General features: G+C 40.2%; 1 protein-coding gene across 1 annotated transcript in view; it reads left to right on the forward strand.

The window, feature by feature from the left end:
* LOC139738061 (protein sidekick-2-like) overlaps positions 1-16,952 on the forward strand; it is a 153,305-nt gene that overhangs the window by 120,722 nt on the left and 15,631 nt on the right. Inside the window, exons 16-34 of the mRNA XM_071648722.1 lie at positions 428-543; positions 968-1,163; positions 1,759-1,857; positions 2,115-2,306; positions 3,119-3,418; positions 3,958-4,028; positions 4,534-4,765; positions 6,556-6,671; positions 7,241-7,421; positions 8,360-8,466; positions 9,331-9,514; positions 10,182-10,374; positions 10,953-11,056; positions 11,581-11,880; positions 12,792-12,907; positions 13,375-13,579; positions 14,444-14,581; positions 15,268-15,429; positions 15,971-16,099. Coding sequence (XP_071504823.1) covers positions 428-543; positions 968-1,163; positions 1,759-1,857; positions 2,115-2,306; positions 3,119-3,418; positions 3,958-4,028; positions 4,534-4,765; positions 6,556-6,671; positions 7,241-7,421; positions 8,360-8,466; positions 9,331-9,514; positions 10,182-10,374; positions 10,953-11,056; positions 11,581-11,880; positions 12,792-12,907; positions 13,375-13,579; positions 14,444-14,581; positions 15,268-15,429; positions 15,971-16,099 — 3,141 coding nt within the window. The remainder of the gene's footprint in view (positions 1-427; positions 544-967; positions 1,164-1,758; positions 1,858-2,114; positions 2,307-3,118; positions 3,419-3,957; positions 4,029-4,533; positions 4,766-6,555; positions 6,672-7,240; positions 7,422-8,359; positions 8,467-9,330; positions 9,515-10,181; positions 10,375-10,952; positions 11,057-11,580; positions 11,881-12,791; positions 12,908-13,374; positions 13,580-14,443; positions 14,582-15,267; positions 15,430-15,970; positions 16,100-16,952) is intronic.

A 16,952-nucleotide genomic window follows, 5' to 3' on the forward strand; every position in this document is an offset into this window, starting at 1 on the left:
CCCTAGAATACTCGAGCAGGTGTCTATGGGAAATGCGTGTTATAGCAAAAGTTGCTCATCCTCAACAGGTTAATACTCAGTGTTCATCCCAAACAAACCCCATGAAGAATTGTTAAAGATGAAGAATCATATGCCAGTTTTTTGCTCTGCTCACAAGAACATTTTCTTATGCATCTTGTTTGGCTTCAGTTACAGATCATTACTTAGTGTAAGAATTATGGAAATATGTCAACTGTATCACTGTTTAGTGGAATCCAAAATACTGATTGTTACCCTTTACTCAGTGTTCTGTTCACAAGAAAATATTGCGTGAGAGATAGGAAGGCAATACAATATTTGTATTTTTGTCTCTTTGTTTCATCACTTGGAAAGAAGTTTCATATATGAAAATGCTCATTTTTCTTGGATATTTCTTTGTCTTGCCCAGTGCCTACTGACCCACCTCAAGCAGTGGATATCCAGGTGGTCAGCTCCACAGCCTTCCGATACCAGTTCAGCCCGCCACCTGTCTACTCCATCAATGGAATGAACCTTGGCTATAAGGTAAGTGGTCGCAGTCTAGCATAGCATAGCATAGTCTATCACACCAGCTTTAAACTTTGTTAGGGTATTAGCCCTCTGGTGCAAGCCTTGCAACATCATGCATTTATTCTGTCTATGGGGAAAGCATGTGCACATCTTGAAATCCAACTGAATTACAGTTTAAGCAAGCTGCAAATTTTCATGGGTTTTCTTTACTTTTTTGAGGCAGCTTTGTAATATTTCCCATAGGATGTCATCTTTCATAGTTAACTGATGTCCAGATAGATGTACATAGTTTTTTTGTTTTCTTCTTTATTTGTCATGGATCTGTTGCTTTCTTTTCTCTGCTTTCAACAGAAATAGCATCATTCCTGTGATATTCTTCTTGGAAAGGAAGTAATATATGTTTGTACCATTTGCATTGTTTGATAATTTTGAACTTCAGCTGCTTGCCTGGGAGCCTGGTGATGAGGCTAACCCCACAGTGGTGATCGTACCCCACGTGGAAGGTGTGACCCGCTTTGAGGGGACCATCGACACCCTGAAGAAGTTCACCCAGTATGAGGCAGCGGTGCTGTGCTACACCAGCCCGGGGGACGGTCCCATGAGTACCCCGCTCAGTCTCACTACCCTCATGGATGGTAGGTTTAATTTCTATAGGTTTTCAGCCATCTCAAACTCAAAGTGTATTTTTGGCCAAAAGATAAGCTTTTACTTTCCACCAGTTTGATTGTGTGCTTTTTGTTGTCCCAATATTGAACATAAATGAGAACTTGTAAAAAACCACCTGCACTTGGTACTTGATAGAGTCAGATGTCACGATTTTCCCACTACTAAGCATGCATTGAGAATGATATGTGTACGTCTAATACTTATCATTTGACAGAATTTTGTGTCCCTGCTGTCTCAGTACAAAAAAGAAAAAAGAAAAAAAGAAATGAATCCTTACATGCAAGGAGATGGATTCTCATACTTCCTCCTTTCTCGGTGACTGGTATGTACTCAAGTTAAGAGGTATATATTTGTCCAAATGGAGATTACAGACTGTCTCAATACCAAGTGTGCACTTGGTCTGGTTGAAGCACTTCAGTATATTGTCATGAGTGGGATGCTCCGAGACCTAGTGTGAATAAATGTCCAGACACATGCCCTAAACCCCGTCATTGTTTAGATTGTCAGTTCCCTGTTCTGCCATGAATTCATACTGTAGTCCATGCATCCTTTGTCTATTTCTAGTTCCTGGTCCTGTGAGCAACCTACGACTGGTCAACATCTACGATACATCACTGGAGGTATCATGGCAAGAACCACTGGAGGTGAATGGAGTACTCCTAGGTGAGTTTTTCAGCCGTCAAATGTTTGTCTGTAGTTGAGTATATCTTATCAACAGCCATTAGAAGATAACTGAGCTCTGAATATACTTGTAAACCAGGAGAGGGAGTGAGAGATAGACTAGATATATAGAAAGATATATACTTGATATGCCATATGTTTCATGAACATGATATTTTGTGAATGAGACTTGTAAGATTATTTTGTCACATCATATCATGTCACCTGTCTCTGTCTTTCTTTCTGTGCCTCCTGTCCAGGCTACACAATCAGCTGGGAGGAGGTGAACAAGACGTCCACCCTCAGCTCTGCTGACCTGCAGGCCCACGAGACGGACTACACGGTGACCGGGCTGACGGCCCAGACCACCTATCTCATCCAAGTGTGGGCCCGGACCGAGGTTGGCCCGGGAGAGAAAACGGCCACCATCATCAGTTCCGGAGTACCCCCAGGTCAGCAATGAAGAGTGGACATCTTTTGGATGTTCTTTTTCTTGTCCTTAGTATTTGCATATCTGGTTTTTTTTTTGTTTTTTGTTTTTTAATGTAATTTGCGATTTATGATATACTGACATACAGTTTTGACATTGTAAATTTATTAATGGGATCAGCCTCGAAAAGCCTATGGCTTACTGCTGATTTCCACCACCATTTACTCAAATTGTTATATCAATCTCCATCCCACACTTTTGAATTATGACTATGTACTTACCAAGTGCTTACCTGAAATAATTTTGGTTTGTATATGTACATTTCAATTGATTGTCTCTCTGTATGTATTGTTTTAACTGAATTTGTGGAAATAAACTTGAATTGAATTCCATCTCTCATTATTCCTCACATCTACCCGAGAACAGCTGTAACACAAAAATGAGGTTATTTGGACCACTGTAAAATCATGATGAAGTATAGATCAGTGAACATACTACCCTGCTAGTATACCAGGCAGCTGCCTTGGTCATACTGTTTTAGTTTCTATGTTATTTGTCTCTTCATATGCTTTTGTATATGCTCTCATATATGTATATTACATTTGCATGGGACTATAACCCTGGAAATTTTTGCGCAAGTAAGTTTTCACGCCTGGTCGTCTAAGATGAATTTCTTGTGGTTTAAATTCCACAGAGTCAAATTATGAAATGTGCTATATGGAACAAGCAAAATATTTGCATAGTTTTATTTCAGTTGTAGTTGCATGTCACAATGAAATGCATGAAAATTTCCACTTTTACAGTATTCATATACTTGTTATTGTGCTTGAACAGAACGCCCCCAGCCACCCACCAACCTGCGTGTCACTGATGTCAGAGCTCGCTCTGTCAAGCTCCAGTTTATTCCGGGCTTCGACGGCGATGCCGGCATCACGCTGTGGACGGTGGAGGCTCGCGTCGGTCAGTCCTCCCGCTGGGAAGCGATATTTGAGTACTCGGACCCCAGCGCCAGGGAATTTGTGGTGACAGGTCTGTCTCCATACACCTACTACACATTCAGAATGTTTGCAACAAATGTAGCGGGATCCAGCAACGCGAGTGAGCCGTCAGTACCAACAAGGACGTCCTCAGATGGTATGTAATCGTGTTGAAGGCTAAATATCAATTTGTACTGCTTGAAAATGTGCTCATCTTTTGCTTCTCTTTGACATAGTACAGGCAAAATTGTGAATAAAAAAATGGAATTTAGAATCTCAAGTTTCTATGTGCATTATAACTTGAACTCAAATTATAGTATCAGGGTAAGTAATGTGTCTAGGAATCTTTGAGTATAATGGCGCATTATCCTAAGTGACACACATACATTTGCGATGTGCCAAGTTGTGTCGAAGAACTTGTAGCTACTTTTTTTTTGCGAATCCTTTCTTTTGTGCTGTATTGGCATACAATTATTTTGCTTTTATTGATACAATAGCTGTATCCATGATCAACACAGAAATGTTTCTTTGTCTGCTAAAAAATTTGCAAGTTTCATTTCTGTCTTTCCAGTATTACATGATGTGAATATAGTGTGAAAGACTGATACTGACCTTTAATATGTAAGATACTTTTCCAGTCAGATCAAGTCTGATCCAGTCATTTTCAATGTGAACAAATTGTCATTGCTTCAACAGCCCCTGAAATCGCTCCATCTGACATACGAGTTCGAGCCTACAGCACAGGGGCCCTTAGAGTTACGTGGGTGGTAAGTCTCCACTGCGGTTCTCCACTTATTGTTTATTTAAAAAATGAGCGCATAACGACATATTCAACTTTGTTGAGTCAAGTTATATTCCTTGAGCAGAAAATAGATATCTTATATTTACACTACCTTGAATAACTATTTTTCAAGAGGTTGCATCATACACTGTATGTTTCATTGAAATGATGAAAGTGTTGATAAGTTTAAATCATTGTTGAAAACTATGTATTTACTCAATCTTAATTTTTGTTGTTGTTATATTATATGTACATGTACATAATGCTGTATTTTGATTTAGTATTTTTTCCGTATTAATACACTTAGAAATATAAGTTTGAAGTGTTATATAAGTGTTATTATTATCATTATTATTATTATTATTATTATTATTATTATTATTATGATTATTATTATTGAGCATGAAAGCTCAGATGGAAGAACTGGATTGTTTTGATGTGAGAAAGGATGTTATGATAAGTTCTCATCGTCACATCCCCCCCCCCCATAGCCCCTTGATGACAGCGAGTGGAATGGTCCACCGGCGGGCTACATCATCTACTGGCGGGCTGCGGGAAGTCAAGCTGCGGAGCAGACCTACAATCTCACCAGTGCCTACGACAACGACCACATCATTCAGGGGCTCGACCACTGGACGCAGTACGACGTCAGGATAAAAGCGTACAATGAGGATGCTACTGGACCAAGTAGTGCAGTGAAGAAGGCCTGGACTAATGAGGCTGGTAGGTTGATCCTCCCCCCCCCCCCCTCTTTTTCACCCATTCTGTCCTTGAGAAACATTTTATGACTTGGTGAGAAGGAGAGGGTGAGAAGGGAGGTAGTTTTGGGATGGTATAATTACACATCAGGGTGTGATATGTTAGGCCAGAGTGGTGCTTTTGGCTATGAAATATGGAGAAGGGGGAAGCCATGTATGATTAGTCACTTTTAATGTAGATAAGACGTATCTCTCCATACTAACTTCATACAGATAATCGCTGATACAAATGACATTTTCAGCTTCCAAGTAGTTTACAACATCTTCATGTCAGAAGTATTACACATTAAATCAAATGTGAGTGTTTCACCATTTCCCTCTTGAGGTTTTTGGAGGATGTATTGTCTGTAAATATCAGTTCATATCCTCACAAATGCTGTGTCATAATCGTTTCTCAGTGTATGATTGATCTTCATGCACCAGTTCACTGAATATGCAACAACGGAGTGACACAACACAATGTCAGAGCAAATTTAGTTGCAATGTTTGCACTGCCAAAAAAAAAACAAAAAAAAACATAATGTTGCACTATGGGCATGTAAATGTATCACTGTTAGTTCACAGTTTAATATATATATATATTTTTGTATGCACAGGTACTGTTATTGACAGTTTAACAAGTTCTGTGGTAACATGTGGCTGTCACTGCTGTATACAATTAAACATTTGAAGTGAGCAGTTTTACCATGTATAAGTCTTCTTCTTCTTGTTAAAGACAATAGGGAGCTTTAGATTTTGACGCGCGGACGTTTGAGATGACGATTGCGCTGGACGTTCTCCTCTCCCCTGCGTCGTGCTGAAAAGTAGCTTTAGATTACGCTGGGACGCAACGTATAAAAAATTAAAATCGCGCCCCCATATGATCGGTACATCAAGTAGTTCTCTACGTTGCAAACTGTGCGGACGTAAAAATAGCCCAGTACGCGTAGTGAAAAACTCAGGCTACGCAAGCTAAAAATAGATCGACTTAACGCGCGCTTCTGTGCACGCTCAGAGCATGTTTTTTCCTGTGAACGTCCGCGCGTCTAAAATCTAAAGCTCCCTATTTTCTGTAGAGGAGTAGGCCAGCATACGGTAGCTTACGCTGCAGTATCTGTCTTCTTGCTATGTGCTGTCAAGGTGGCACAAATGGTTTTCGTAGTACTGGCTCCTTTAAAGGGAAGATAAACCCCAAGAGCGATGTGGATTGAGTGAAAGCAGCAGCATTAGTAGAACACATCAGTGAAAGTTTGAAGAAAATCGGACAATCAATGCAAAAGTTATGAATTTTTAAAGTTTTGGTGTTGGAACCGCTGGATGAGGAGACTACTAGAGGTTATGACGTATGAGTGGACAACAATACCAAGAAAACATAAAGAAAATTCTACAAAAATCAATTTTTCATGAAAATTACAAATTCCATCAACTTGATATTGACATATGTTAAGGGTGGCAATTATTCCCCCTGCTTTCTGAAAGAGGTTGGTCCATTGCTCTTTCATAATTCTAGAAAAGTGATTTTTTGTTGAATTTCTTTTATATTTTCTTTGTATTGTTGTCCACTCATACGTCATATCCTCTAGTAGTCTCCTCATCCAGCGGTTCCAACACCAAAACTTTAAAATTTCATAACTTTTGCATCGATTGTCCGATTTTCCTCAAACTTTCACTGATGTGTTCTACTAATGTTCTTGCTTTCACTCAATCCACATTGCTCTTTGGGTTTACCTTCCCTTTAATGACACTTCATTCTCTCCCTCATGCTTACCCCTGCAGTCCCTTCGGCTGGACCGGTCAACATTCAAGTCGTTCCTGTAACCTCCTCCAGCATCAACGTGCTGTGGGGTGATGTGCCGGAGGCAGACCAGAATGGAGAGATCCTTGGCTTCAAGGTACATACACTTATATAATATAATAGTGTATGTAATAGTTTATATTTCTAGAACACTACAACAAAAAAGAAACAAATTATATACTTAAAAGGTAGCATGTTGGAGAAAGCGCTAATATACTTATACATATACACATGCACGCTAATGCACACACACACACACACTCTGATACAAAAAAAAACAAACAAAAAAACAACAACAACACTTCAACAAAAAAGAAACAAATTTCAGGTATATACTTAAAAGGTAGCATGTTGGAAGAGTTCTTGTGGATGATGAATAACCATAACCCTTCATAAATATGACCTTATCAGTGATATAAAATTTGATTCTTTTTTCAGATAACACACACTTTTTCTAAGTGCATAGGAATTCTTAATTGCACCCTTTAATTGTATCTCCTTTTATGTGCCATAGTATGCTAGCTGTGACCACCATCAGACCACTAGTTGACAATATGGTAATACAAGTACAACTGAATAATCTTTGAATTACCCAAGGCTTTTTGGGAAGGTGATGAAAAGTGTATCCATCGCTTTCAATCTTGTTTTATTGTTTGACATATGAAGGTGCTCTTCCAAGAGATCCAGGGGACCCTGATGTACATGGATGTGCCTGGGAATGACAGCCGTGAAGCTACGCTGGCCGGGCTTCGGGGGTACACTGTCTACACCATCACAGTGCTGGCCTACACCCGTGTGGGAGATGGCGCCATCGGCAATGAGGTGCCAGTCAGGACTCTGGAATCTGGTAGGTTGACGGCCGCTGGATAAGAAAGATGAAAATTTTTTTTTCAAGGACAAGGAAAGCAAGGACATGTGCTGTCTAGCGATTACATTGTCCTTTGTAATCAGCTGACATTTGAAACAGTGTAATCATGAGCAACATGAAAAATTGTTCTCCATTCTAAATCTTGTTTGTGATTGAACAGTTGGTGTTGTTCATCTTTAAGTAAGGAAACATTTCCTACGAGTGACCTATTGCAATTTTTCACAACACATTGGGACCCTAGACAGTGCCAATACACCGTGCTTTGCTCTTTTATAAACGGCTGGTAGATCCCTGCCCAATAAGGGCAAGTATAATGTGCCTTCTGAACAAAGTCTTCTACCATCAAGTTTAAACAGTCACTAACTGTTTTTGTTTACCTGACAATTTGGTTCCAGAAATGTTGCTCAAATTTCTAATTTTATGGCATCATTTGAAATGAGTTATCATAAATGGTATCAGAAGACGCAGTAAGTGATGGGGTAAGGAGACAAATATTTCTTTGCAACTGATTTGTTGAGAAGTGGTTTATGTTTGCACCTGCCTGATGAGAAGTTTTCATACAAAGGTATGTCATTTTGTGCTCTGTGAATGCCAGAGTAGCATTTAGCGCTGCAAAATGCTAAGTAATTCAGTCATTATAGTGAAGCACATAAAGTACAACAAATTCCATTTCTCCCTGCTCTCAATTTGGTGGTCATGTTTTCTGTGGCCCAAACTATGAGAGTCACATGATCGACCGATGCATTGATTATACAACCGTTTTTGCGTAGATGACTGGCACTTCGAGCCTTATTACACTTTCGTGATGCACCGCATAGATTAATAGGGGATGATGTCATCACTCTGGGCTATAAACATACTGTATGTGTGAGCTAAATGGAATCAAGCATGTTTATCTCCCCGCTTTTACTTATCAGTGCCCAGTGCACCTGTAGGTATCACCTTCCCAGTGGTGGAGCTCAACTCGGTCACCATCACGTGGCAAGAGCCACTGGAACCAAACGGGCCTAACCTGAGGTACAAGGTACGTAGGTTCCTGGAGTGGAGGAGTTTTTTTTTTTTTTCAGGGGATTCACAAGCCGTGGTGTTTTAGGACGTGGCAGGAGTTGTATTTGTGGAAATAACTGAAGTGACATGAATCTCGATCTGGCAAGGTGAAGCCAAGATGAAATGTAAATACTGCACCAGAGAGGAAAGAGGGAAAAGAAAGCACTATACAAATTAAAAAGAGGGGGGGGGGGGGGGGGGGCGGGGCACAAAACTCGCTTTGATTCAACATATCACTGGATCTGGAATATACCTTTACTTTGAATATTATTGAATTGAATGAGGAAAGCAATAATTATTGGTGGAGGAGCCCAAATTTAATAGGTAGAGGAACAATAAAGGATAGTAGTAATCATGTTACTGTCTTGAAGATGCCCAAAAATACTTGCTTAACATCTCTCTACTGGGAATTTCAGGGGCTGTGGAACTGCAATGGCTGACCCTTGATCTCTGGCCAACAGCCCCATCACCCCAAGAAACATTTTGCGGCCCCTGAATTTGATGTTCTCGTCTTGCTAATTTTGTCATTCATCCGTCACTAAATCAATGTCCATCCAATGTCCACTTTGACCATTGTCCATCTTCAATTTGACCATTATCCATGTCCAGTTTGACTGTTGCCCATGTCCAGTTTGACCTTTATCCATGTCCAGTTTGACCTTCATCCATGTCCAGTTTGACCTCTGTCCATGTCCAGTTTGACCTTTATCCACGTCCAGTTTGACCTTTATCCATGGCCAGTTTGACCTTTATCTGTGTCCAGTTTGACCATCATCTATGTCCAGCTAGACCATAATCCACTGCCAGCTTGACATTCATCCGTTGCCTATTTCATGCACAGGTTGGCTACCGGCTCCAGAGTGCTCCAGAGAGTTCCCTGGTGGAGCAGGAGGTGGAGGCCAACAGAGAGTACAGCGCCACCAACCTGCAGGCGGAGCAGACCTATCTCTTTGAAGTCACCGCCCGCAACTCTGCAGGGTCGGGCGAGACGGCTACCGTCCTCGTTGTCACCACCACCAACAGGAGTAAGTGTGCGCTGTGAAGGAATACTGTTAAAGTGGAAAATTTTGCGCATTTCGCATGACCAGAAACTAGCGCGAAAATAGAAGCACACAAATATTTCTGCTCATGATTTTTAACACTATCTAATGTTTTGATTATGAGGACTTAAAATCATGTGAAATTTGTCATATCCGGCTGAACATAAACAATTACTGGTCCAAACATATCCACTTTGACAGTATTGTGTGGTGTGCCACTTTGCCATCTCCCACCAGAGTCAGTGGGAAAGATATGAAAAATGTTAATGCAAATTCAAAGTGTCCATTAATATCAACTTGAGATATTTTAGAATGAAGCTGCTGAAAACAAAGAAAATAAACGCAATATCTTAGATAATTTTAGTTATGTCCTCAAAAATATTTCTTGGTATGTAACAAGTGCAGCGTCATCGTAAGGATGTAATTTTTCTCTATTTGATGATGACTTTACTAAATCTTTAATAATGGCATTTATCTTTTTTTTTGCTTTCAAACTCTTCATGTGTTTGTGAACTTTAAGGAAGAAATTTAACTCTTTGTAAAATTGTCAGAAAGTCCAAAAAAATTATACTCGCTACATATATTGCATATACAGTATCGTATATGAAACCAATCTATAATTTTTAATATTGCCATACATTTTGGTCTGTAGCGAGCCCTGAAGCGCCTTCTAAGCCCAGCGTTGACCACATCAAGAGCAGACAGGTACGGATATCCTGGACTCCTGGTAACGACGGCAACTCTCCCCTGCGCTTCTACGCCATTGACCTGCGGGTAGAGTCTGGCCCCTGGGTCCAGCATCGGACAAACATAAACCCTTCTCTCGTTTCATACACTGTGGATGGGTAAGGATCCATTGTTTGGTATGAATTAATACCCATCAGTACAGATAGCCTTTCAGAATGCAGAACTCTGATTTTCTGATTTTTACATCTTCTCAAATTCTCCATCCTCTAGGCTTTCAAATGAAAAACCATTTTAAGTTGTCCCACTTCATATTGGAAAAAAAAAAACCACCACAGAAATGAAAAGAAAGATGGCCGCCATATTGACACATCGATGAGGAAAGTTGTTTGTAAGTTATCTGTAAGTGGCAGTCAGGCATGTGCCAGATCAACCACTTATATACAAATGAGTCAAGGCAATAAAATGTATAAATATGTTTCAGTAAAATTATACATTTTCCCACTTTTTAACTTTCTTGCATACAATCATAGAATATGTTATTTTCTTTGTTGATCTCTGATCTTTTTTTTTTGTGTGTGTGCTGATATATCTCACTATGTTTCTATTTTATCGAACAATTATGGCCGTTTACCCTTTGGTGCAATTACACCCTCCTGTTTTGTGTCACATACCAGCTAATATATTGCATTGTTCCCCCCCCCCCCCCCCCCCCTCCCCCCCTCCCCCCCCCTCCCAGATTGGAACCATACACTGCCTATCATTTCCGCATCAAGGTCTACAATGACGTGGGTGCCAGTCCCAATAGTCCCTCCTCAGATCCAGTCGTCACTGACCAAGATGGTGAGCTCTTTCTCAAAATATTGCAGATATAGCAAAGACAGTTGCATTCATTCAAGTTGCTCCTATATGTGGCAATGATACAAACTCACTAGTATGTATTAGTTGATAGATTTATTTGATTTTTGTTTGTTTGTTGGTAGTTTGCTTTGTAGTGATGGAATGTCGTCATGCATGAAATGGAGATGAAAGGGCACCTAGAACTCCACCACAGACACCATGTGCTGGATGAGTCGTACATTATATTAACACACTGAGGTTTTGTCTGTCAGTAGCCCATACATCCTAGACATAGTCCTGTAAATATATAAACCCACTGGTTTTTAATTTAAGGATATATGAAGCTGGTTCCTGCATCAAAAGAAAGTATCTTTATACATACAAATCAGGAGTGTGAGCTCCTGTGTATTTGGTAAAAATTATTCTGCATATGTGAAATATAAGATTTGAAAAGTTGCCACTCCAGGAAAAACAAAAAAAGAGCCATGTATCACCTTTTCTTTTTTGTGTGTGTCCTCTGTGTCCAGTCCCTGATGGCGCCCCAACCATTACTGGTGTCACCCCGGTCACCGTCACCTCCCTGCTGGTCACCTGGAGCGCTCCGTCGGAGAGCGAGACCAACGGCCCGCTGCTCGGCCACCGCATCCAGTTCCGGCAGCTGCCCGGCACCAGCTACATGGAGGAGAATATCCCAAGCGCCAGCACGACTCAGTACGAGCTGCTGAACCTGGTCCAGCACCAGAACTATGAGCTCAAGATGGCCGCCTACAATGCTAGAGGTCTCGGCCCCTACAGCGCCCCAGTGACTGTGTATGTGGGAGAAGCAGGTACGCAGTCACCAACGTTGTACAATAATCACCAATTATATGTCAGGGAGATAATGATAATGTTAGGAGGGTATAGGGTATGGTTAGAGTGAAACAGAGAATGTGGAATCACTATGGTGACAGCTATAAGGGGAACGTTCATCATAGTAGAAGTAGAAGTAGTGGAAAGTTTGTGAAGCTCAGTTGTGATATTGAAATTCTCTCAATACCATTTGAGCTGCCATTTGTGTTTCTGCTGTCTACAAGATAGTTTGCAAAAGTGTGAATGATCAACTCTTGTGAACATATGATGACATCCAACTTAATGTCAAAATAGGCCTACATTGTTTTAGATGAAGGGGAATGGTTTCACTATGAGTCAGAGATGTTTCGAGCTCTCAGAGGAGACGGGGAAAAAGAAAAGCAAGCTGAAGCTATTTCTCCCTGTACCAGCCTAAGGAAGCAATGCGACGATAGTGCTATATCATATGGAGGAGCACACTGTATCTGTAATTTCCTTGGACATCAGTGAATTTGTCAGAGCCACTTGACTAGGATAAATATGATGAATGACTCAGCTTAAGACTTGGCAACTTAGTAGGTCTTGTTAAATCCAATGTAACAATTTCAATATCAGTAAGTCTAGATTTGGTGATTTATCACCCACTCCTAGTCTAGTAGTTTTGCTTATCTCTGCAACCTGGCACCAACTTGAGCATATATTCTAACCCTTATTGAATTCTATTTCCAGAAACATTCATTAAAAATTGAATTATTTACAACAAAGGAGGTTAACTTCCAACAAACTGTATGAAACATTTTTTGTCTTTGTGTAAAATTTAATTAAAATCATTCTTTTTGATTCCATTTATCTCATAATGCAGCAAGTTGATTTGTTTTCACACATTTCTTACCTTTCTTTGCAATTTCAGTTCCATCTGAGGCGCCATCCAATGTCCAGATTGTCACCGTAAGTTCAAGCCGCATCCAGATTTCATGGACAGCGCCCTCAGTGGAGTCTCAAAATGGGGGACTGCAGGGGTACAAGGTGAGTGCTCTTTAGAGTGCAACTCAGTGTAGAGTACAGGAAGCCCAATGGATGATCCATTTGCATAGGTGAATAGTGCCTACAATTTGTTGCCTGTTGGTACCATATGGGGCCCTGTGTAAACTCAGGAATGATTTCAGAATCTAGTAGAAAATGGTTTATGAAGATTTTGATACCAAATGGAGTTGATTCCATTCTTGTTCATTTCAGATATTTGCGATGAAAACTGTTTAAGAATATAGAAAATAAGAAAATATGTGATATTTTCAATCATGATTCCAAGAATATTTCTTGTTTTGTTTCTAATAAGGTACAGTGTATGTCTAGAAAGGTTGTATTTTGCTCCATCTGATCACAGACTTACTGTCAGATGTTGAGAAATGGTGCTTAGCACATTTTATGATCAAAGACTTCATGTATCAATGTTACTTTTAATGCAAGTGTTTATTTCTGACTGCTTTTTGCAGGTAACCTATTGGGAGAGAGCATCTCGCATTGCTAGGACGACCAGCAATGCGGGACAGAAAACCAAGACTTTCCCCGCCTCCACCACGGTCGTGTTCCTGGACGAACTGACCTGCTTCACGGAGTACGGAGTCGAGGTCAAAGGTTACAATGCAGCTGGAGATGGACCAGCAAGCAGCCCAGTGTACAACGCCACCTCAGGGGATCGTAAGGCCTCCAGCATCATCCTGTCATTCATGTTATAGGCTGTCACATTGTACTGTATCTTTGTCATTTACGTAGCTTAGGCATTGACAAAACTAATGTAATGTCATGTCTTAATATTTGAAAATTTGTTGATGTGTCTGTTCATAAAACATGATGAACTCCAAAAGTTTGTAGTTCATCACATAGAGGGATAAATATCCATTTTCATCTAGTTTGTTTTTGCTTTGTTATTACCTCCACCAAGGAGGTAATGTTTTTGCTGATGTTGATTTGTCTGTTTGTCTGTCTATCTGTTTTTAAAATAACTCAAGAAGTTATGAAAAGATTTGAGTGAAACTTACAAGAAAAGTTGATGTTAAACACAAGGAACAGATGATTTAGTTTTGGTAGTGATGCGGATAACTGTCTGGATCCAGGATACTCTTTGTTGATGTTTTTGAAGGATTATCATCTGAAAACAGGGCAACAAACAAGGGAGTTCAGGCAGTGTGTATTTGAGGTTTGCATACGCACACTGAGCGCATGGTCGAGGCGCGGCATGCAGTAAGCTGCTGATGAGGTAGACTCTGCAAATGAGGCACAACATCAAGATTTCTTTATCATTGGGAAATAGGGTAATTTTCAGCATGTGTGTATAGGTGGAAATGAACTGTATGATGGAAGTCTGTGCTCTCTGAGTGCTATTTTAGTTGATAAATAAAACTAGTGACTCAGCAACAAAAAATAAGATTCACTACCTTTCAAGAGTGATGAGTAATACACTACTCCTGAAATGATAACTGTTTTTTGTTGTTTCTATGTATTCCTGTCATTCCTCAAGATAAATTGTATGACACAATCCATTTGTCATTTGTGTCTATTCAGGGCCTAGCAAAGTGGAGTATCTCAGGTTCGACGAGATTCGTATGTCATCCCTCAACGTGTCGTGGGGCCCACCCACGACCCCCTGCGGTGTCATCACTCACTATAGGCTCTTCTACCAGCCACTCCAACCGATCAACGGTGAGCTCACGTTATTGTCACTTGCGTACCTCTATCTCCAGTGGCGGATCCAGAGGGGGGCGCAACCGGCGCACGCTTCCCCTTTATTTTTCGTTAAAAACAAAAGAAATAAAAAGAAAAAAATGAAATGAAACCCGGAAGTGGCACCAGAAATATTGGTCACGCCCCCCCCCCCCCTTTACAGAATTCCTGGATCCGCCCCTGATCTCGCTCGTGTTACAACAAGTGCAATGACATTTGTACTAGAGGAAAAATCTGTATGCTCTGTCAGCAGTCTTATCAATGTTCGCCAAAGGTTGCCCTGTGATGTCACATGGCTTTCAAATAGTACGATGAGTCAAATTCAAAAGACATGTGAACGATAGTGAATATCAGGCTCTAAGAAACCTTTCCAAAGCTTGACAGGGATGGCAGTATATTATATTTTACTGGACAGTCTATCCCTAGAAGCTACTGAATTGTGTGTACCTCCCATCTTTGTGTGTGTGTGTGTGTGTATGTGTGTATTGATCAGAACTATTCTTTAGAAATTCTGTTAATGTCAAATTTATATTGATACATTAAAGTTACTGTTTTTGCTTTTCCCTTTTCTGTCAAAGACTGCTTGCTACAAACAAGACACTGTAAATGACACCTGTTGTTTTCTGTTTTCCATATCTTTTCTTCTGGGTGCTTTCTATGTCCAGGTGAAAGGACGTCAGTGACGGTCACTCTGCCCCATGACCAGATGTCCTACAGTGCAACGGATCTTGGGGAGCGGGTGCACTATATGTTTGAAGTCCGGGCGGATACTGAAATGAGAAATGGAAAGATACGGGAATCAAACATAACCACAGGTCCTCAGGAAGGTAAAAACTTTGTCTTACTTCAGTCGTTACTCTTCATGATAGCACCACTCGTATGGTATGTTATTGTTAGTTGAAGTATCTCTAAGAAAAATCTTTTGTTGAACACATGGAATATATACCGCCAGCTGTTACCATCATGTTTGGTTCACATAGCAGTGCAGCAAGCCTCAAGTTTAATACAAAGATGTATTAAGGCACTGTAACATACATTAGTCATTATGTGAGCTCACTCTTGCATTTTTGCTTTATCAAGTTCTTTTAGAAAAAGAGTAGAATTTACCTGTTTGTTTCAATTGATGCGCCTTCAGTTACTTGAAGAAAATTACATATAGATTATGTGTTCATAAGTACATCACTCTTTGGAGCATGAATCCAGTTTTGCAACATGTCAATTAATGTTTCTGGGAGTTGATGATACAAGTTGTCCCTGACTCAGGTTAGCATACACACTCAAATAGTAGAAGGTGTCTAGATTTTTATTTTTATTTTTGTTTTTGCACATGTAATACCAGTGATGCTCATTTTTCTTCCAATCTGGTAGGTGCCCCAGACTCCCCGGTGGATGTCACGCTGGAGACCGCTCCGGAAGGAGTCACTGTCTCCTGGAGGACACCAGATCACCATGGCGACGAGCCCATCACAGGATACGTCATTGAGTCACATGAAATAGGTGGGTGTATATTATATGCTGTGTCAGTGTCTACTGAGAAGTCTTTCTTCTATCTTCCATCTTGCGGCTAGAAGTTGTTTCCTTAGCCCTTTCCAGACTTGCCTCCCTTTGGATTATGGTGTGTCAGCAACGCCCATAAACGATGCCATAATTTAGCTTTCTGTGAAAGCTACAAATAGAAACAAAAAGTGAAGTTTTGCACATTATTTCTAGTAGACATTTTGGAGTGTCAAACAATGTTCATTGTAATACACCATGTTTGAAGTAAAAATTTGTCAGGTTTGTTGTTACTTGTAACTAGTTTAAAACAAGAGAATCCTGGTTGGTAGTTTTCACACCATCACTCAAAGGGAGACTGGCTATAGAGGGAATGTGCATTGTACTGTCCTGTAGATGCAAGGAGTAAAGATTATTTATTCTCCATGAGAAATTTGTTTGCTATGTGCTAATTATCAGCCAAGAATATCTTAAAATACAGAGCTGTGTTTTTTCTTTTGTGCACTTTCTATCCTCCAGTGCCTGTTCAGTCCAATGTGACAGTGTCACAGTGTGAAATTGGCATGAAAGTGTATTGTTTGTTCATGAACTAACTTTTATGTCATTTAGCATGTGAGGTTCTGGAATTCTGGAAAGTTCTAATATGTGTGATTCTGATGTGTATGAGAGAGATATGAATGGTTGTGTTTATTAGTGCTTCCAGTCTTTTAAGTTATTTGTTTTTTAGCCACTCACTTTTCGTAATCTTTCCGTGCTTTTTGATACCAAACCTATGACATAAAAGCAATGTCACTTCATGAGTTATTAGACATTTCTATTGGACTGGCCTATTTCACAGTAGAGCAAGTTATTGGGT

Source organism: Diadema antillarum, unplaced genomic scaffold (genome assembly GCF_040938485.1).
Source record: "Diadema antillarum isolate AM-2024a unplaced genomic scaffold, OU_Dant_1.0 seq00000720_RagTag, whole genome shotgun sequence".
Taxonomy (NCBI): domain Eukaryota; kingdom Metazoa; phylum Echinodermata; class Echinoidea; order Diadematoida; family Diadematidae; genus Diadema; species Diadema antillarum.